The sequence below is a fragment of the Hemibagrus wyckioides genome, linkage group LG21 (assembly GCF_019097595.1).
Source record: "Hemibagrus wyckioides isolate EC202008001 linkage group LG21, SWU_Hwy_1.0, whole genome shotgun sequence".
Classification (NCBI taxonomy): Eukaryota; Metazoa; Chordata; class Actinopteri; order Siluriformes; family Bagridae; genus Hemibagrus; species Hemibagrus wyckioides.
In genome coordinates, this window is record NC_080730.1 from 18884861 (window position 1) to 18905840 (window position 20980).

At 39.6% G+C, this 20980-nt stretch overlaps 2 protein-coding genes across 6 annotated transcripts; one reads left to right on the forward strand and one right to left on the reverse strand.

Moving 5' to 3' along the window:
* Window positions 1-352: 352 nt before the first annotated feature.
* On the reverse strand, window positions 353-5565 carry ldlrad2 (low density lipoprotein receptor class A domain containing 2). Its single transcript, XM_058373800.1, has 5 exons — window positions 4771-5565; window positions 3387-3887; window positions 3067-3213; window positions 2800-2934; window positions 353-1331 (listed from the first exon to the last, which is right to left on the reverse strand). The coding sequence occupies exons 1-5, from the start codon at window positions 4937-4939 to the stop codon at window positions 1048-1050; spliced, it is 1236 nt and encodes a 411-aa protein (XP_058229783.1). The 5' UTR covers window positions 4940-5565; the 3' UTR covers window positions 353-1047.
* Window positions 5566-7289: 1724 nt separating this feature from the next.
* Window positions 7290-20603, forward strand: usp48 (ubiquitin specific peptidase 48). Of its 5 annotated transcripts, none has more exons than XM_058374089.1 (28): window positions 7290-7312; window positions 7958-8092; window positions 8737-8857; window positions 10166-10307; window positions 10657-10790; window positions 10959-11083; window positions 11776-11884; window positions 12068-12201; window positions 13340-13422; window positions 13625-13804; window positions 13891-14025; window positions 14117-14266; window positions 14364-14564; window positions 14649-14763; window positions 14856-14995; window positions 15570-15641; window positions 15777-15901; window positions 16093-16215; window positions 16359-16420; window positions 16556-16666; window positions 16807-16937; window positions 17108-17214; window positions 17348-17452; window positions 17632-17862; window positions 17943-18068; window positions 18159-18207; window positions 20053-20079; window positions 20373-20603. In XM_058374089.1, exons 2-28 carry the CDS (start codon window positions 7959-7961, stop codon window positions 20393-20395), a joined length of 3195 nt encoding a protein of 1064 aa, XP_058230072.1. In that variant the 5' UTR covers window positions 7290-7312; window position 7958; the 3' UTR covers window positions 20396-20603. The 5 variants fall into 5 exon arrangements, 4 of the variants coding, with proteins under 4 accessions (XP_058230072.1, XP_058230071.1, XP_058230070.1 ...); XM_058374088.1 differs by having other exon boundaries at window positions 7298-7316; XM_058374087.1 differs by lacking the exon at window positions 7290-7312 and adding an exon at window positions 7323-7482.
* The last annotated feature ends 377 nt before the right edge of the window (window positions 20604-20980 follow it).

A 20980-nucleotide genomic window follows, 5' to 3' on the forward strand; every position in this document is an offset into this window, starting at 1 on the left:
TAAGTCAGCACTAAGTGAGCACTAAGTGAGCAGTAAGTCAGCACTAAGTGAGCACTAAGTGAGCAGTAAGTCAGCACTAAGTGAGCAGTAAGTCAGCACTAAGTGAGCAGTAAGTGAGCACTAAGTGAGCAGTAAGTCAGCACTAAGTGAGCACTAAGTGAGCAGTAAGTCAGCACTAAGTGAGCAGTAAGTCAGCACTAAGTGAGCAGTAAGTCAGCACTAAGTGAGCAGTAAGTCAGCACTAAGTGAGCAGTAAGTCAGCACTAAGTGAGCACTAAGTGAGCAGTAAGTCAGCACTAAGTGAGCAGTAAGTCAGCACTAAGTGAGCAGTAAGTCAGCACTAAGTGAGCACTAAGTGAGCACTAAGTGAGCAGTAAGTCAGCACTAAGTGAGCAGTAAGTCAGCACTAAGTGAGCAGTAAGTCAGCACTAAGTGAGCACTAAGTGAGCAGTAAGTCAGCACTAAGTGAGCAGTAAGTGAGCTGTTGTGTGGTGGACCTTTGTTACAGAGTGTATAAGAGCAGAGTGCACGCTTCAGGACATGACCTCTGGGAGAACAGGATAGAGCTCAGTATCTGAGCAACAGCCGTGAGGAAAAATGCACCTTATCACGACAGAGCAACGTGCCAAGCTGACACCGAGACTCATCGCTGTTATGTAAGCATCTTCAACAATAGCTCGGGGAATGACACTGTTTGGACTGTCGTTTTGAAAACAGATTCGGTCCAGACTCCGCATGCCTTTTGTGCACGGCCCTTTCGGAAAAGGTGAACGTGAATAGCTCTTTAAGGTCCGTTGCTTGTTTATAAATGAGTGCCTGGGGTCAGTGTGAGAATACCACTGTCCAGTGAGCGACATGTGATACTGAACTGCACGGATCTTAAGTCTGAACAACATGATTACACTCGATTTCATAAACAAGTAGCAGACAAGAAACAAAATATTCGATAGTCTTTGAGCACGTGCCCGGAAGAACACGTCACCACCACAGTGTCCTTCTCTGTCACTCCATCAGACGCTGTACAGAGCGAGTCCTCACGTGTGGATTCTACATGGCCATGGTGGTGGTGGTGGTGGCGGCGGCGGTGGCTGCGGGCGTGGAGGCTTGCTGCGGTGTGACTTTGGCCAGCCGGTGCTCTTTGTTCTGCAAGCAGCTCCGGCCACACAGCTGACAGGAGGCGCAGCAGGAGTTGCAGCAGGGCAGGAAACGACACACGCTCACTCTCCAGAGGAACCAGCCGGGAGACCAGCAGCACCAGCACACAACCACGGAACCAACCAGAACTCCCAGAATCACGTAGAGCGCCAGTAGAGACACGTACGGAGGAGAATCTGTGGGAACACGATGCATGTTTAGTGGACAAATACATCCTTTTTTGACTGATTTAGTCCTGCGAATAAAACAAAAATTAAAATAAAAACAATATATTTTCTGCACATTCATAGTGAGATGGGTTGCCAGGTTTGTAATTTTTACACCAAATTGGGAAAGTTTTCGAACAGGCAGTGTTTTTTCATCTAGTTTAAGCACTTTGGAGTAAACATTCAGAATAAAATCGAATCCTTCTATTCAATCATCTGCTACGGCAAAGAAAGAGAAAGTATAAATGTAGACCAGAGAGTTTATCTACGATGCATAGAACCATTTCTGTTTTAAAATATATTGCCAAGTTTGGGGAATATTGCAGAAACGCGTGCGCATAACGGTGAAGCTGATTCTTATCCAGAATCAGAATGGAAAACAGAATAAAATCCTCATTTCTTTTCTCCTCGAGACCTGACAACCCTCACAACCAGGAACAAATGATACTTTTATGACACGAGGGTACGGACACAAGCTCAGGTCTCCTCTCTGCGCTTCCTTGAACTCGTTCTAAACACAAAGTCACCGTATGACCTATTTGCAGACATATAAACCCAACAATGGTTCTAGGACACTAGCCGATCCTGGTGACCAGAGCTCTGACCGCTGATTTACGGCTCTGTCCACAGGAAGTCGCAGTGAGCATTCATGTGCTCCTCCAATTAGCTTTATGCCCTTTGTCATTCAGTTTAGCCATTACTTAGACATAAAACACAATGGGTGCTTTGAGAGAGCAGCTCCACACAGACCGGAGGGTCAGCGCCGGGGTGTGAGCACGTTTTAAAGAATCTCATTAGCAACATGACGTCTGTCAACTTTTCGGGGGTAAACACAGAGCAGAACGATTAACTAAATAACCCCATGAGAAACGCATAGGTGTGGAGAGAATGGATGGATTTTCTTCCAAATGCATGACTGTCTTGACTTCTAGCTAGCAAACCTTTCCTGGATATTTAAACCATGTTTTATAGAATTCATACTATGATAATAATAATTTAACATTCAGTCTTGCGCTGGCTGGAAAGCTGCATGCTTGCTAGCAGTAACAAAGCTGCATCACTCTTGCTTATGCTAAACTCTAGCTAACAAACGGGGAAAAAATATACAAATCACGCGAAACCTGAAACATCTGTGGTACAGAAATTCTTAAGAAACTAAAAAGACAAGGAAAAGGATTTATGCTAAAGTGTTTGGTGCAGCTGTTTTTATTAGGATGCTAACATAATTACTAGCACAACTAAAACAGGGCAGTTTATAATCGTTACACTTCTATTATATATTAATTCACGTTGTTGCTCAGGCAACATTCCCATTTATATATGAATATAACATTTTGGAAACATTCGTTTAAACATTATTATTTATAAACTTTAAATAAAAAATCGGACAGGCGTCAGATCAAGAAAATGTTCTTTCTTTAATGAAATTCAGGCCTACCAGTGACAGAATCAATGTCAGGGATGAGGTTTGGGCCACTGCACTTCTCCAGAGTCGATGCCCTCATGGTGGCCACCTTCAGCATGGGTGGAGGAGTTACGTACGGCTGACGTGTGCTAGCTGTGGACAACGGACCTAAAACAGAGCAGACACAGTGGCTTGACTTTTATATTCTCCTTAAAACGAGGCATTATCAGATCTCCAGTGTCTTTTATGCATGACAAAGTGGAAGCTTGAAGGAAAATGTTATGTAAAAGGTAAACTGACTGTTGCATCCTGGGTAATCTTGCAGGTCGGTGCCATCTCCGCAGTTGTCGATTCCCTTGTCGTCGCTGCACACCAGACTCAGTGGGATGCATTTTCCATTTTGGCAGGTGAAGTAGGGCTCACTGCTGCATTCAGACTGATTAAAGCCTGGAAAAGGACGACATTTACTCATTTAAAAATGTTAATATGGATGTGTCGGAGCTGCCTCAATCATCTAATCATTAAAGAAATGTCAGTTTAGTGAATGGAAAGGTTTTGTCCTTTCACTCTGCACCGTGAGCACAAATTCATAACTTTACTTTAGTGACCTCACGTCTTACCCAGCCTGAATGAGGTGAAGTCCCCAACAAAGTCCACGCGTGGTTGAGTCCCCCTCGTCACCAGTCGCAGAGTCAGATAGTTTCCAGTAGACAGGACTGGGCGTGGCAGGCTTTTTCCGCAAAGTGGCGGCCCGATAGGTGGTGCCATCTTATCACGACCATCATAGAACTGGATGTAAGAGCCAGCGTGACATGGATCTCCTTGGCCCTCGTCTGGAGTGGGCTCCATGCGCAGGTCAGGCCGGGTTGACCCCGAATTCGCAGGACCCCGGGCCGACTCTGGGACGAGGGGCACGGGGCTGAAGGGGGATACGCGCAGCAGGCTGTAAACCAGGAAGAAGCGAAACTGGAACTGCACTTTGTCACGGGGCGTGGCTGCCTGCATGGTCAGGTGGCAGTCAGTACCCATGCTGACAAAGTAGTACCTGCGCGACTCCTGGTGGGACCGGACGATCATACCGTCCCCCCGCACCGTCTGACCACAGAAATCCACCACGTTCACTGTCAGAAAAATGGAAAGATTAATGACATTCCTCAAAACAAAACCGGTCTGGAATGACTGTACCCTCCAAAGATGGCAATATTGGCATACAAAAGACCAAAGCAAACCTAATTGTTTGCCTAGCAAGACCGCAAGGGGGAGTTAGCTGCGTAATCTCCCCCATCTGGGGCAAGAACCAAATAATAGAAAGATTTATAACCACTCCAGGGTTTATTAGCTTTGTTACCAAGGGAAACTAGTGAATCCCTGATGCCTGACTTCCTGGAATGTCCTGAGAAAACCTCAGTCAGTGGCAAAGAAACAATACTTCAAAATATCCCGTAACCATGTTTCCTGAACTGAGTTTGCTCAAAAATGAGCAGGAGTAGGAGAGCGGGTTACTCGTAAAACGTATTCACGGCTCGGGATAAAATGCAAATGATCTGGATCTACTGTGGCTTCCCACTGCCATCAAAATTAGCACCACGGGAGAAAGCTTAAAGAAATAAAAATCCATTTTTCACCATAATGCACTTTAATCACAGTCAGTACAGTCACACCTGACACTTGGTGAAAAGAAATTGTGAAGAGATTTTGGTGTGTTATTATAAATGTAGGGCTGTCTACGCATATCCAAATGTTTTCAACTAACAAAGGTTTGGTTTTACTTTGTAAAAATTCTATTTGCTATATAATATATGGAATTGAATTGCATTTCTAAATGAATTCACGGTTAATTTAGTACACAGAAACGTCATTTCAGTGATGATAACACGAGTCAGGTTGTAAGTCTTGTTCCTGCTGTGGGGTGGAATTTAATATATTGTAATACAGTCATTACATCTTTTTATGCAAACAATAAAGGGAAACAGGTGTAATTGAAGTAACTGATGGAAAACTCACCTGTCTCGATGGAATCAGATTGCGGTGTCATCACACTCAGAAGAATAAACCATGTAAAGCGAAGTTTGGCCATTGAGGAGTCACAAAGTCTGGAGTGTTTTTCCTCCCAACTGTCCCTAGCGCTATAAATCCCTGAACTGCATTGTGAACAGATTAAAAAGTTAAACATGTGATCCCCATGATGCGAGATGCGGTCATATGGCGTCCTAATTAAAGCGGGATGAATTTTTGCCTCAGGAGCTGACCCTGCTTCATCATCGCCACTTTTGATGCCTCTTGGTCACGTCCACGCGTCTGCGCCGTTTCAGCAGGGCACACATCCTCCCCCACTCCTCCAAAAGACCATGCGCTCACAAGGAGGGGCTCCGTCCATCCACCATCCTCACCACTATCACCTTGGTCATCATCATTTTCCTCAGTGTTGGGAGTGTTTTAACCGACTTTCACTCTCACATCCTTATGCACTCATTCTTCAAGCCATGGCTGAAAAGCATGTTAAAACATTGTATGACATGTGGGATCCATGTAAAAGAAATGCCATTAATGTCACAACAGGAAGGCACAGACGCACAGCCAGAAATACGCTTTTCCCTCTCAATTCAGAATGCAGAAAAATGCTAATTAGAGCCGCCCCTAAAATCTACATACCCCGCCCCTTTGTCTTTAATAGACGGCGTGTAGCGTGGCCTTTATTTGATTATTACAACACGTTTGTCTGATTTTATATATGATAAGGAATAAAACTCACAGACACACACAGGAAGGAAAGACAATCAATACATTAAATCGTATTATGAAAAGTAGACGTTTTGTATTAAATGCACAGTGTGGGTGAGTGAAGGAAGGTAAACATGTGATTATAAGCAGATTCAGTAGATTTTTCCCACCTAAAGGCTTCACTGTCAGCAGTAACCCTGTATTCAACATTCCTGGCTGTACTCTCTAACCTTATAAAAGTGAACGCCTGGTGCAGAAGAGGCCTGTTTGTTTGTACTGAAGCTTGAACCTTTAGTAACGCTCAGACCCTTCTGTGACACCTCATAACCCAGGTTAGGAGCATCATAAAAACAGAAAAGCTCAAATGAAACTAACGCCAAATTGTGCACCGCCACCAATGTAAACTCTGCTTCATCAGTCTGTTAAATCTTTACCCCTAATTCTGATGGTACTATTGTCTAGTCATTACTGTGTTAAACATCTACTACGATTAAAGTGTCTTGTCCTGCACTTTATTAGACAGTTTATTGTTCACTGGCAATTAAAGAATCTTGAATAAGAATGATACAGAATGTACACTGATCATAACATTATGACCACTGGGCTTTTGGAGATGCTCTGATCCAGTGGTCTAGCCATCACAATTTGGCCTTTTGTCAAACTCGCTCAAATACAGTATGTTCCAATGTGCTATATTTTACCATTTTACAATTTTATATTTTATAATTTTTTATAATCTTACTTTCTTTTACTATTTGTATTGCTATTTGCTTATTATTATTTGTATTATCTTAAGTATTGTGCAATATTTTTTAGTTATTTATTTTCTTTTATAATTTTTTACATAGTTTCTTTTCTTTTCCTATCTGTCTTTTTCAATTTCTTTCTTTCTATCTTTAGGTTAAAAACCTGCACGTTAACTGTCTGTTGAACGGTTGTGACAATTGAATTTCCCCACTGTGGGATCAATATAGTTTATCTTATCCTATCTTATCTCAAATCCTTACGCTTACGCCAAAGCCCTGACCCACCAAGGCATGGACTCCACTAGATCCCTGCAGACCAGGAACACCCCACAAGAGCTGCAAGTTTTGGAGATGCTCTGATCCAGTGGTCTAGCCATCACAATTTGGCCCTTCATTAAACTCGCTCAAATCCTTACGCTTGTCCATTTTTCCTGCTTCTAACACATCAACTTTGAGGACAAAATATTGACTTCCTGCCTAATATATCCCACCCACTAACAGGTGCCATGATGAGGAGATCCTCAGTCTTATTCTCTTCACCTGTCAGAATGTTATGACTGATCGTTGTATATACACATATATGATATTTATTTTACATGAAGTCAACGAGCTTTCACTGAATTCACTGATAAGCCGTTATTATGTGTCAGTGGAAAGGGAACGTCAGAACCACATCGAGCAGATATAATTTGGCCGTTTTTTAAATCCTCAGCACAGCCATGGCACTGAGATGTACGGAAACCTCAGTAAAGAGTTGGGAATGATCCATCAGTCTTAATATTACTTAATATTATATGGTGATCCTGCAGATGCCTGGCAGATTTTGCATTGCCTGATTAAGATTTTAGAAATTAACTTATTAATTAACTAAATGGATTTCAGAACATTTTGTTTATTATTTTTTCTTCTTTTTATTTACTAATATGCTCTTTTGACAGCAACCTTCCCCCAATACATTTCTACTAAAAAAAAAAGCATAGCTGACATTACAGAGTGCGCATGCGCACGTGTGTATCGCGCGCTTCTACAGGGTTGCTCGTAAGGGCGTCCCTGACGTCAGACGCGGCGACACGTCCTACGTAAGTACGTACGCCTCAAACAAGTTTGAAACATAGGAAGGAAAAATATTTATTTAAAAACAGAGACAAGGGCGCTAAATACAAACATACCAACAGAATAAAATGTGAAAAAAATTAATGACTAAAGCATCTCTATTGAGCAGATTTTTTTCCCGGTGAATACAAGCGAGGTTCGCGCGCACAATCTTTTTTAAATAATGTTTTGCTAACGTTGGTCATCGTATCTAGGTTAGCTTTTCGCTAGCTGGCTAGCTTTGCTATATCTGCGTAGCGCAACAGTAATAATAATAACAACGTCGAAATAGCTTGTAGCTGTGGGTGCTAATGCTAAGCTAATTAGCAAAGAGAAATATACAAATTAAAGTGAACGCATTGGGGTCGGTTAGCTTGCTAGCTAGTCGGATCAGTTTGAGCTACACTGCTGGAAATGTGTTTAAATATATACCTCTATATAAAAACACACAGAAAGTGCTGCGACATTGCCTTAGCTAGCTAAGCTAATACAGTTTATGTAAAGCATGCAAACTAAGAGCCGGCTAATGCATCAGAGCTTTCACTTTTAGTTTTTGCCAGATCTCCAGTTTGTGGCTTTTCTTTGCGTAACCGCATCTGGTTTTCTTTTGCCGTGTTGGGTTTATTTTGCAGAATGGCCCCTCGTCTGCAGCTGGAGAAAGCCGCTTGGCGATGGGTCGACACAGTGAGACCAGAGGACATAACGCAGGAGCACATCGAGTTGGCGTACCGTATTGCCGTGCCGGCGTGTAAGAGGGGAACATGCAGGTACTGCACTCTCACATGTACTATATTTATTTGTTCATGTATTTAAAAGTAAATTACATGTATTAGCTTTCATCACAGCCATTGCTCACTGACGTTGCTAGGCTTGTGAATCTCCCATCTTTCACATGATATACGGTACGATACAGGAGCGATACAGTTCACTTCGCCACTGATCCGATACGAGTCGGTTCAGCAGCCATTCGATTCAGATTCGATCCAATATGATTCACTTCAGTCTCGTTTTCCTCCACGGGAAAGTCTTCAGGACAGCTGACATTGCTTATTCATGTTTTCTCTGTATAATGATGTTTGTTAAGGAGTTAACTTGTATTTGTGTCAGTGTTCTATTTAGATTTTCTGCAGAGATTATTTTATTCCCCCCCCAAACGTTTGACCTAGTATAATGCAGAGAGTGTACATCAGTTGTCATGTGTGAATATATGTTGATATAAACTCTTTGTTTTATACCAGATCTAGGCTTATACATCATTGCCACAGACCGTTGGGCCGATTTTTCGATTTTTTTTTTTTAGTTATTGCTATTCGTTTGTACTCCGATCCCATTTGTATTCGCAGCATGTCTGCATCTTTTGCGAAAGGTGCTAAGTGTAATCTGTGTGATCTCTTCCTGTTCTGTCCCTCAGGAGGAACTGCAAAGGCAACCCGAATTGTCTCGTTGGAATCGGGGAACAATCGTGGCTGGGAGAGATCGACGAAAACACTTTTCACAACATCGATGACCCGAATTCTGAAAGAAGAGACAAGGTATGTTGTTCTCAAGCATCCAACCTCCACCAAAACAAAATGCTTTCCCGATGGACTGGTGACTCTTTAAGTCTTTCCTGGGATAGACTCGGAATAACCTAGGCCAGGTTTAAGGAGTTTACTGAAGATAAATGAATGTTACATCACTGTCTGTTTCACTTTTCATATCATTTCCTAAAAATGCTGAAGCTGAAAGACGGGCAGTCGGGACTCCTGGGGAATTCCACTATTCCAATAACATGGTCACTCGGCTCTTATGTCCCAGTTCTCTCTCTCTTTTTTTTGAAGACAGTCAATAAGACTAAGCATTCACAGAGCTGTGTGGCAAGTTTACTAGTTGTTTTTGATACTACTTGGTTATACAGTAATTTGATCTACAGCGTGTAAAGTGTGCTATAAAAATGTTCTTTATTATTGTAATTACTACTGTTATTACTGTTAATAGTAGTTCGAATAAAAAAAAAATCCATTTGTCAATGCATCAGGTACCTCTAATGTACAAAACAACATAATGTAACTTTTACCCAGGCTTGTTTGTAAATGTTTTAATTGAAAAATGTCTGGTGATGGTATTTGCATCTTTCACCCTGTAGTATTCACATATGGATTTTTAATGTTATTTAATACTCCCACAGACAGCACAAATATTAACAGAAGCATCAATACAGAGTATGTTGTGGCACAGTAATTCTAGTGGTTCCTAATTCTCAGACACTGTAAGGTATACTATATTGCCAAAAGTTTTGGGACGCCTGCCTTTACATGCACATGAATGTAATATGGAGTTGTCCCGCCCTTTGCAGCTAGAACAGCTTCAACTCTTCTGGGAAGGCTTTCCACAAGGTTTAGGAGTGTGTTTATGGGAATTTTTGACCGTTCCTCTAGAAGCGCATTTGTGAGGTCAGGCACCGATGTTGGACGAGAAGGTCTGGCTCTCAGTCTCCTCTCTAATTCATCTCAAAGGTGTTCTATGGGGTTCAGGTCGGGACTCTGTGCAGGACAGTCAAGTTCCTCCACACCAAACTCGCTCATCCATGTCTTTATGGACCTTGCTTTGGTCACTGGTGTGCAGTCATGTTGGAACAGGAAGCGGTCATCCCCAAACTGTTCCCACAAAGCATGAAATTGTCCAAAATGTCTTGGTATGAAGCTGAAGCATTAAGAGTTCCTTTCACTGGAACTAAGGGGCCGAGCCCAACCCCTGAATTCAATGATTTCTAGGGATGTCCCAAAACGTTTGGCAATATAGTGAGTCATTTTATTGTTAATAGTACATTCTAAAGATCTTGGCCTCCTGTTTTCTTTCAGAACACGTTTGTGGGCCTGACGAATCTCGGTGCCACGTGTTACGTGAACACTTTCCTCCAGGTATGGTTCCACAACCTGGAGCTGCGCCAGATGCTTTACCAGTGTCACAACACCCGAGCTGAGGTGTACAACACAGAGTCAGGTGAATGTGCACTCTTTATAAGTCTGTACTTCACTGCTGTTTATAGAAAAGCATGCACTCTGAATAATAATAAGAATAACGCACATGTAAATGATGAGAAGAGGTTCTTGGAGAAGTGTTTCAGGACCACCAGTGGTCCGTGAAGCGTAATCAGGAAGTTTAAATGGTGTTGGACATCACAAGTAGGTCTGTCATGTGGACCCAGTTTGGAAAATAAGAAGCTCTTAGTGTCGCTTTGGTATATAATCTAATTGTTAGTGTATTCATTTAAATAATAATATATACAGTTTCTACTGAGCGATTCTTGCAAATGACTTTATGGTCCTGCTCTCGTCTGTGTGTTTAATAGCCACGGATTATGAGCCGAAGACGATATGTGAACACCTGCAGTACCTGTTCGCTTTGCTGCAGAACAGCAACAGGAGGTACATCGACCCCTCGGGTTTGGTGAAAGCACTGGGACTCGATACGGGGCAACAGCAGGTAAACCTAAGGATCTTGAAATTGCTGCTTTTGTCTATAATCCAGCAGATTCAGACAGTCTGAAAATAAAATGAACTAGGTCTTAACTTCGGACCTGAGCAGCTATCACAATTCCCATTGTTGGAATCGTGTTTTCCTCATTAACCCTCTACTTATTCCCCATTGTAGGATGCACAGGAGTTTTCCAAACTCTTTCTTTCACTCCTGGAAGACACCCTGTCCAAGCAGAAGGATCCAAACCTCCAAAACGTGATTCAGCAGCAGTTCTGTGGACAGTTTTCTTATGTTACTGTGTAAGCTTCTTCACATTCTCATTCAAAGCAGGAGTGCATTTTTTTTCTACATTATGTAGAGTTCAGTGGCAAATGATGCATTTAAGATACGTTATTAACATTCATCCACCATCACAGCGTCACAATTATGTTTCTTACTTAATTGTTGTACTGTGATAATTACATTCTGCAGCGCTACTATAAATAATAACGAGGATTCCTCATTAGCCAGAGTAGTGAAGCTGCTTAAATCATCAGTGAAGCTGGTTCAATACAGCACACAGTGTATATAGTACTTACACCTACATCATGTTAGAAACCATAGAACTTTCTTTACTTGGAAAGAATTTGAGACACAGAGGATCCCTGGGGTAAAGCGCTCTTTATTGGTGAGGTTTATAAAGTCAAATGTCTGAGTTTATGTGCTTTAATATTAGTTTAGGTGCCTGCTTGAACTTTTATAGCGTTCTTTTTACTTTGCACTCACAAAGTGCAATTCTTCATTGCATGGCGCTGTATATGTCTGTTTGATTGACTTTTATTTGTATATCAGGGTAGGATTACTTTCTCTGGGATTTGTTTTTAGACGTATCTGTAAAGAAATGCAGAAAAGGGTTTCTTCTTCTTTTTAATACGTTTTGTAAAAGTCAATACACTTTGTTATTACGCTGTTATTAACGTGTGATATTGCTTCATTTTGGTTCCTGAGACAGATGTAACCAGTGCGGACGATCGTCTGCTTTACCGTCTCGGTTTTACGAGCTGGAGCTGAATATTCAAGGACACAAAAACCTGACGGAGTGCGTCACCGAGTTCCTCAAGGTAACCCCTATATCCTCATGCTGCCGCCAGGCTGCAGAATGTACCCCACAAACAAGATTAAAACATTTTACAAGCTATCAGCGGCTGTGGACATGATGTGTGGGGGATTTCTTAGAGAAGGTTATGAAGCTGTGATGTGAATCGAGTCTGATGTGTCCGTGTTGCTTCTCTGGTGTTGTTCAGGAGGAGAAATTAGACGGGGATAACCGCTACTTCTGCGAGAGCTGTCAGAGCAAACAGTGCGCCACGCGTCGGATTAAGCTCCACAGTCTGCCGCGGACGCTCAACCTTCAGCTCATGCGCTTTGTGTTTGATAGGTGAGATTACAAAGCCTCAGTTTAACTGGACATGTTACAAAAATTTACAGTAAATTGAAATCAGTAGGCACATGCAGTTTTCTTATTTTATTACCTGCAGCTCCGGTACTAAACTCTGGAAGAGTCGTGCGCTGAACATCCAGAACACTGTATTCCAATTTATTGCGATTTTTAAAAAAAATAAAACATAAAAGCATACTCTTTAGCTTAACTTTTTATTTACACTGGGTCCTTCATTAATAGGTGAAGTCCACTGTATTAAAGGAATAGTCAAGTAATCATAGACGGGGAGCAGAATGTTTTTTATCAATACTATATATGTAGATTAGATGATATTTGGGTATGTTTTTTTTTGTTATTATTATTATTATTGTAATTAATATTATTTATTTTTCAATATAACTAGAGAATTATTTCTCAATCCTGGTCCTTATGTACCTGCTGCTTTTCCTCTCTGAATCATGCAGCTCTGCCTAGTTCAGGCTTGTTAATTAGCTGATAAGGTGAGTCAGGAGCAGGGAAAGCAGTAATATAGTGCACGATTGTTGGATTAAGAATACTGGAATAAGCCAGATACAAATGTTAAACTAACACTATATTGCCAAAAGTTTTGGGACGCCTGCCTTTACATGCACATGAATGTAATATGGAGTTGTCCCACCCTTTGCAGCTAGAACAGCTTCAACTCTTCTGGGAAGGCTTTCCACAAGGTTTAGGAGTGTGTTTATGGGCATTTTTGACCGTTCCTCTGGAAGCGCATTTGTGAGGTCAGGCACTGATGTTGGACGAGAAGGTCTGACTCACAGTCTCCGCTCTAATTCATTCCAGAGGTGTTCTATGAGCTGAGCCCAACCCCTGAAAAACAACACCTGAATTCAATGATTTGGAGAGGTGTCCAAATACTTTTGCCAATAAAGTGTATACAATTCTTGCTCATTTCAAGCTGGAAACAGTTTTGTTCTATTGGCTGATTATTTTTCTGATTTTAAGCATTTATTTTTGTAAAGAAATATGATGACATTTGGCCAGATAAAATCTAGTGTTTCTAGCCTTGGACAGCCTGTAACCCTTGTGAGGATTTTTCTTATTAGCATTGCTTTGCATAACCTGCTGCTGGTTCTTCTTTTTTTGCTTCTAGGCAGTCTGGTCATAAGAAGAAGCTCAACACTTATATTAGTTTTCCAGAGGTCCTCGACATGAGCCCGTTTTTGGAAGGAAAAGGTAGATTTCACACACAGCTTCTTACTGAGTAATGTATGTAACATAATCTGCTCTGGGGAATGATTGCTGGATTGATCCTGTTAATATACAGTGCACACTACACCTGTTGAGCATATTGTTAGTGTTTTTTTGGTTATGTGTTTTATTTGTATTGTTATAATGTCAGCAGTGAACGCATAGACATGATTTGTTGTTGTTTTAGACGAGAAGTGTATGTACGAGCTAAGCGCTGTGCTGATTCACCGCGGCGTGAGTGCCTACTCCGGCCACTACATCGCTCACGTACGTGACGCTCGCACCAACGACTGGTACAAGTTCAACGACGAGGAGATTGAGAAGATGGAGGGCAAGAAGCTCCAGTTGGGCATCGAGGAGGATCTAGGTAAACAGCAGAGCGGTTGGACTTTAACGTTTGGTTGAAATGTCTAATATGATTGCCCGCTTCATTTCCTTTAAATAAACTTTCAGCTGAAACTGTGAAGTCGCAGACCCGGAAACCCAAATATAGCAAAGGCTTTCACTGTTCGAGAAACGCGTATATGTTGGTGTATAAACGTCAGGAACAGCAGATGGACCAAACCCAGACCAGCGTGGAGGTGCCAGGTATGGTCAGGCATATTTAAAAGACCTTGTTTTTTCCCCCTGTTTATTATTGCACTTTATTTCTATTTCTGTGTTATATTTTTTTTAATAGCCTTCCTCCAGAAGCTTGTGGACCAGGACAATAAGAAATTTGAGGAATGGTGTAGCGAGATGTCAGATATGAGGAAACAGAGCGTGGACAAGGGCAAAGCCAAACACGTGGAGGTCAAGGAGCTCTATGAGCTGTTACCTCCTCGAGAGGGTATGTATTTTTTGTTTGTTTGTTTGCTTGTTTGTTTTAAATAGAGGCAGTGCATTAACTCGTGATGATCATTATGGATTATTGTTATGCCCTGTAGGTGAGCCATACGAGTTTGTCCCTGTAGAGTGGTTGAAAAAATGGCTGGATGACTCGACAGCCATCAAAGAGATCGACAACAGCCATTTCCTGTGCTCTCATGGAAAGCTGCACCCAGACCGCCTGAACGAGGCCAAGAGGATTTCCCACGGCGCTGCTGAGATCCTGTTTAGTCGCTATGGTGGAGGACCCAGAGTAGATGGTAAGGATTACTAATATAAAGCACTTTGGATTTGCCGTTCAGGCCGTGTGACTGAGTGATGTTAATCATCCTGGGGCTGCTTAGGTTCATTTCTGTGTAGAGAGTGCGTGGCTCGACGGTGTCGTGTCCTCAGACTTAAAAACCAACTCAATGAAGATTATAGAGAAGTGACCAACCTCGCCAAGGCTCAGCTGAAGAGGTCTGTGTCCAAGTCTGGTTTAAATGTCATATATGGATATATAATGACGCTTCGGGTATTAGCCTGATTGTATTTCGGGTGCCGTGTGTTAGCAATGAAGACGGTTTCTGGATCGGGAAGGCGTCTCTGAGGCAGTGGAGGCAGTTGGCTCTGGAGCAGCTGGAGGAGGAGGAAGAGGAGACCAAACATAGTGACTGCAAAACAAATGGGGAAAATTCCACATGTGCAAAAGGTAACGTTGACGGGCATTCTCGCTCATTTAGCTGCAGACTAAATTCAATCTTACAGCTTAACCTTTAAACTCTGTATCAACACAGTAAAAAAAACTAGTCAGGACTAATCTGTTAAATAGAAAAATATTCTCTGTGTAAATCTAGTTGCACAATTGGATTCTTTGCATGTACGCATTTGCATCATGACGTATGCTGACCAACACAGAGAAGAAAAGAAAACGCTCATGTGAGGAAACAAAATAAATGTTATACAATTTAGACAACACAATGAATTAGATAACACAATGAATATTTCAAGGCAGAATGGTATTAATTGTTCTTTTCACCTTCTGACATTGACTATATAAATTGTTTAAACCCCCGATGACGCAGTTGGCCGCTTGTGCAGCACTTATTTGTTTTGAAAATGATGGCTGTGAATGCTCTTCACACTGCTTACATGTAACCTGTTTAGGGTAAACGTTTAGAATCTCAATAGGAATTCACTTTATTCGGATTTATAAAAATGACAAACGCCCGTATCTATAATTTGAACCATTGTATTTTGTACATTTCTCATTTCTCTATGAACAGACAGCGGGAAGGAGAACGACAGAGACGACGACGAGATGAAGAGTTTCAATGAAGACATTCTCTGCTCTCACGGTTAGTCGTTTTTGTAGTTCTGTGTATGAATCATTTATAATGGCTATGTGTGTGCCTTGGTATTGAGAGGTCCACTGCACTTATAATGAGTTTGTGTGTGTGTGTGTGTGTTTAACCCGTTTATTTTCCCTTCAGGTGGTCTGAGTATTCAGGAGAGTGAGAGGCGGCTTGTGACAGGTGAGGTCTGGGACAAGCTGAAGGTTTATTTCCCCAAAGCGCCAGAGTTCACGCAGCAACAGGAGCCCTGCCAGCAGTGCATGGTAAACACACACACACTCTCTCACACACACACACCGTCTTTTCACACAGTAAAATAGCTCCGAATATCTCAGGCATAATTTTAATGTTTCCAAACATTAGCTGTGATTAACCTGGCCTAAATTTCCATTAAAATGAACCACCTCTAGCTGTTGACTGATATACATTTAAACATTGGCATTTTTTTCCTTAGAGGTTAGAGAGGGAGGGTAAAGAGAACGAGGCTCTGAATCGAATGATGGCCAACGAGCAGAAGAGCTCACTCCTCAATCTTTTCCATGATAAGAATCGTCCTTCACTGCAGAAGTGGCCCCAGGTACGAGCGTCCTTTCTCCGCAATGACCAGCATTTCAGTTTCTGAATTATTTCTCAGTATTTATATGAAATATGAAATTTTATATGAAATGTATTGGACTTGTAGGATTGTAGAAACATTTTCTCCTCAATGCGTGTTTGCAGGACACCGATATTCTGTACATTGTGCCGTTGTTCTTTGTCGATGAGTGGAGGAAATTTATCAGGTGCAGTACTCGATTTAAATTTAGATTCAGTGCATTTATCGGAAAGTTTGGAGCGTGACTCTTAGGAGCGTGCGTAATGAGCTTGTTACCTGATCGTTGAAAACTTATTTACCTTTTCCTTACACGCCGTCACAGGAAGCCGACCAAGTCAAACCCGGTGTCCAGCATTGGAAACAGCATCCTGCTGTGCCCTCATGGAGGCTTCATGTTCACCTACGACTCCTTGCTCCAGGGAGATGCCCAGCAGTGAGTACCTTCTAACCAAGCATGTCTTTGACCGTTTTTTTAAAAAGCCAAAATGTGCTTCAGTCCTTTGGTCTTGGTAGCCATGGTTTTAAGAATGTCCCTGTTTGTGTTTGCGTGTATGTGTGTTTGTCGTTGCACAGTGTAGCTCTGCTCTGGCCTGCTGAATGGGATGTGATCTGCAGGCTGTTCTTGGTGGACCAGCCCATCTCCATATGCAGGATCCACGACACAGCGCAAGACAACGGGAACGTGCAGTACCACACTGAGCCTGGTAAACACAGCCTGATAACTGCTAGATCACCGGTTGCTGATGTTAATCAAGTGTATTAGACCAGGGGAGAACGGCTACACCCTGGAGTATGGTGGCTCTCCTTGATCGAGAGTAGGAAGCCGTTCTTTAACGAGGGAGATGTGTGATGTAATATTGTGTGTTTTTGTCAGAGCTTTGTCGAGAATGTCGTGAAGGCTTCATATTCCAGCAGCAGAGGGACTTGCGGGAGTACGCTCAGGCCACTGTCTATGTGCGCAAAGTCATCGACAGCAAAAAGGTCGGCTTTCCTGTTCTAAACAGCTAATTTAACCTCCAGTATGTCTGTGTTATTATGCGCAGTGGCTTTTACAGACGTCTGTAATTCCTTCCTTTTCGTTCTACATGTTTCTACCTGTCCCTTTTCTGTGTAGATGATTAAAGAGGCTGCTCCTGAGTTCGGTATGAGTGGATCTGAAGCAGAGGATGAAAGAGAAGAGCCGAAAATAGAAGGAGAAAAAGACCCAGACTTCAATCAGGTAACCTGACTGAACCTTCTTGCGCAAAAACTCCACCATTAAAGCAGCAGTATGTAACTTTTTTGGGATTTGAAGGTGAACTGTGTTCTTGTCAACATAGTCCCAAAATATTTTCTAGCGGTTTAATCCCAATGTGTGTTTGTTTAAAGTGTGACCCTCTTTGTTTTTCCGTTCCACAGTCTGAGGATGGAGCAAAGCGGCAGAAGCTGAGTGAAGCGAGTCCTGCCGTTGCCATCTCTTCCTCCTCCTCTTCCTGCTCCTCCTCGTCCGCCGCCACCGCTGCTGCTGCTGCAGCTGCTGCTGCTGTGGGGAAATCAGGGATTCGGCGGAGCATGCGACACAGGAAGCTGCGTGGGGAGAAAGCACTCATCGTCTCCGCCAACCAGACCCTGAAGGAACTCAAGATCCAGGTATGTGGTGCTAACTCGTGTGTGTTTTGTGTCAAAAAAAGTGTTGCACTGTCCTAACCGCTCTGGGTTTTTATGCACAGATCATGCACGCCTTCTCTGTCGCGCCCTTTGACCAAAACCTGTCCATAGATGGCCGATCTTTAACCGACGACTCGGCCACCCTAGGAAGCCTTGGAGTCTTTCCAGAAAGCATTATATGTCTAAAGGTACTGCTGCATTATAGCTTTCTTTCATTTTATTGTTCACGGATCGAAGTGATCCAGTTTGCTTATACTTGACCTCTGTTTTGTTTGTAGGCTGATGAACCAATCGCAGATTACGCAGCTATGGATGATGCGTACCAAGGTAAGAACTCTCCTATAACAATATTCTGTTCTATTTTTATTTTTATATATTGTATAATTGATAGTCTGTTATATTGTATTCTGATATTCTTTTTATTCTTGATATTCTTTTTATTCTAGATTCTCCTTCTTGTGTATTTCTCATATTTTACACTCTAGTTTTACATTTTTATTTAAATTATTTCTTTTATTTTATAGTCGTTTTATTTTTATTTAAATTGTATTTTTTTCATTTTATAGTCTAGTTTTACATTTCATTTAAATTATTTCTTTTATTTTATATTCTAGTTTTTCATTTTTAATTGTAAATTATTTCTTATATTTTATATTCTAGTTTTACATTTTTATTTAAATGAATTTTTATATTTTATATTCTTGTTTTACATTTTTTATTTAAATCTTCGTTCATTTTATATTATAGTTTTACATTTTTATTTAAATTGTTTCTTATATTTTATATTATAGTTTTACATTTTTATTTAAATTGTTTCTTATATTTTATATTCTAGTTTTACATTTTTATTTAAATTATTTCTTATATTTTATATTCTAGTTTTACATTTTTATTTAAATTGTTTCTTATATTTTATATTCTAGTTTTACATTTTTATTTAAATTATTTTTTATATTTTATATTCTAGTTTTACATTTTTATTTAAATTGTTTCTTATATTTTATATTCTAGTTTTACATTTTTATTTAAATTATTTTTTATATTTTATATTCTAGTTTTACATTTTTATTTAAATTATTTTTTATATTTTATATTCTAGTTTTACATTTTTATTTAAATTATTTTTTATATTTTATATTCTAGTTTTACATTTTTATTTAAATTGTTTCTTATATTTTATATTCTAGTTTTACATTTTTATTTAAATTGTTTCTTATATTTTATATTCTAGTTTTACATTTTTATTTAAATTATTTTTTATATTTTATATTCTAGTTTTACATTTTTATTTAAATTATTTTTTATATTTTATATTCTAGTTTTACATTTTTATTTAAATTGTTTCTTATATTTTATATTCTAGTTTACATTTTTATTTAAATTGTTTCTTATATTTTATATTCTAGTTTTACATTTTTATTTAAATTATTTTTTATATTTTATATTCTAGTTTTACATTTTTTATTTAAATCTTCGTTCATTTTATATTCTAGTTTTACATTTTTATTTAAATTATTTTTTATATTTTATATTCTAGTTTTACATTTTTATTTAAATTATTTTTTATATTTTATATTCTAGTTTTACATTTTTATTTAAATTATTTTTTATATTTTATATTCTAGTTTTACATTTTTATTTAAATTATTTCCTATCTTTTATATTCTAGTTTTACATTTTTATTTAAATTGTTTCTTATATTTTATATTCTAGTTTTACATTTTTATTTAAATTGTTTCTTATATTTTATATTCTAGTTTTACATTTTTATTTAAATTGTTTCTTATATTTTATATTCTAGTTTTACATTTTTATTTAAATTGTTTCTTATATTTTATATTCTAGTTTTTTACATTTTTATTTAAATTATTTTTTATATTTTATATTCTAGCTTTACATTTTTATTTAAATTATTTTTTATATTCTAGTTTTACATTTTTATTTAAATTGTTTCTTATATTTTATATTCTAGATTTACATTTTTATTACCATCATAGGACAGTCGTAAATTACATTTTATTACATGTCGTACCATGTATGATTGTGTATGTGACAAATAAAAATTGAAACTATCTAAAAAATACAAATGCAAAATAATATCCAACACTGAATATCGTTCACTATTCCATACCTTATTGATGATCTAAAATATCTTAACTTATCTTTTTCCAGTCTGTTTGCCTGAAGAAGGATTTAAAGGTAGGAAACACTCTCATCTTTCTGACCTCTTGCCTTTTAGTGTATTGGCTTCTCTAAATTGCTCCTAGGTGTGAATCAGCTTGTGTGTGTGTGTGTGTGTGTGTGTGTACGCATGTTGTCCTGTAATGGCCTGCTTTCCATCCCTGATGTATTCAGGGATTGACTAATAAATCCCACCACCACCATGATAAAGTGCTTTCTGTAGATGAATCAATCATTGTAACGTAACCACAAACAAAGGCCACTAGGACACATTTGACTTGACCTTCTAATAAATGTGTTTAATTCTACAGGTACCGGACTACTAGGACACTGACAGAGCCTCTGGATGTGGAAGAACATCGACAGCATCCGTGTGAAATAAAAAGAAAAAAAGCTTGAATTAGACCCAGAAGTTGACTGAGAGAATAAAGTCAAATTTGTTTAGAGTCTGGTATTTTTATTTGTTTGTTTGCCTTGTAACTTTGTAAAGTTGCAATTCCTTCAAAACAGTCTGTCTTTTGCTTTAAAAAAAAAAAAGAAAAGAAATAAGGAAATCGTGTGTTGGCTTTTAATATGACAAGCTGTTGATGCATTCTGTAAAGTGCGCACCATGACTGTGAACAGATACGGGTCGAGACCTTATATAACAGCCTCGTCGTTCTTCCGTGGCAGTGACGTGTTCTCTCCAGATGACGGATCGATGTACAGACGCCTTCTGACATTTTCGGTTTCCTGTAAAAGCTTCCAGAGAATAATTTCCTTCAGCAGTCACATGGTCACACACTGCACCGTCTATCAGATATTCGTAAAGAATGCATGAGCAACTTCGATATTAAAGATGTGTCTGTGTAGCTTCCATTGAAAAATTATTATTTTTTTGTTTTGTTTTCCACCCCCAAAGTTCAAACTTGAGTAAAAA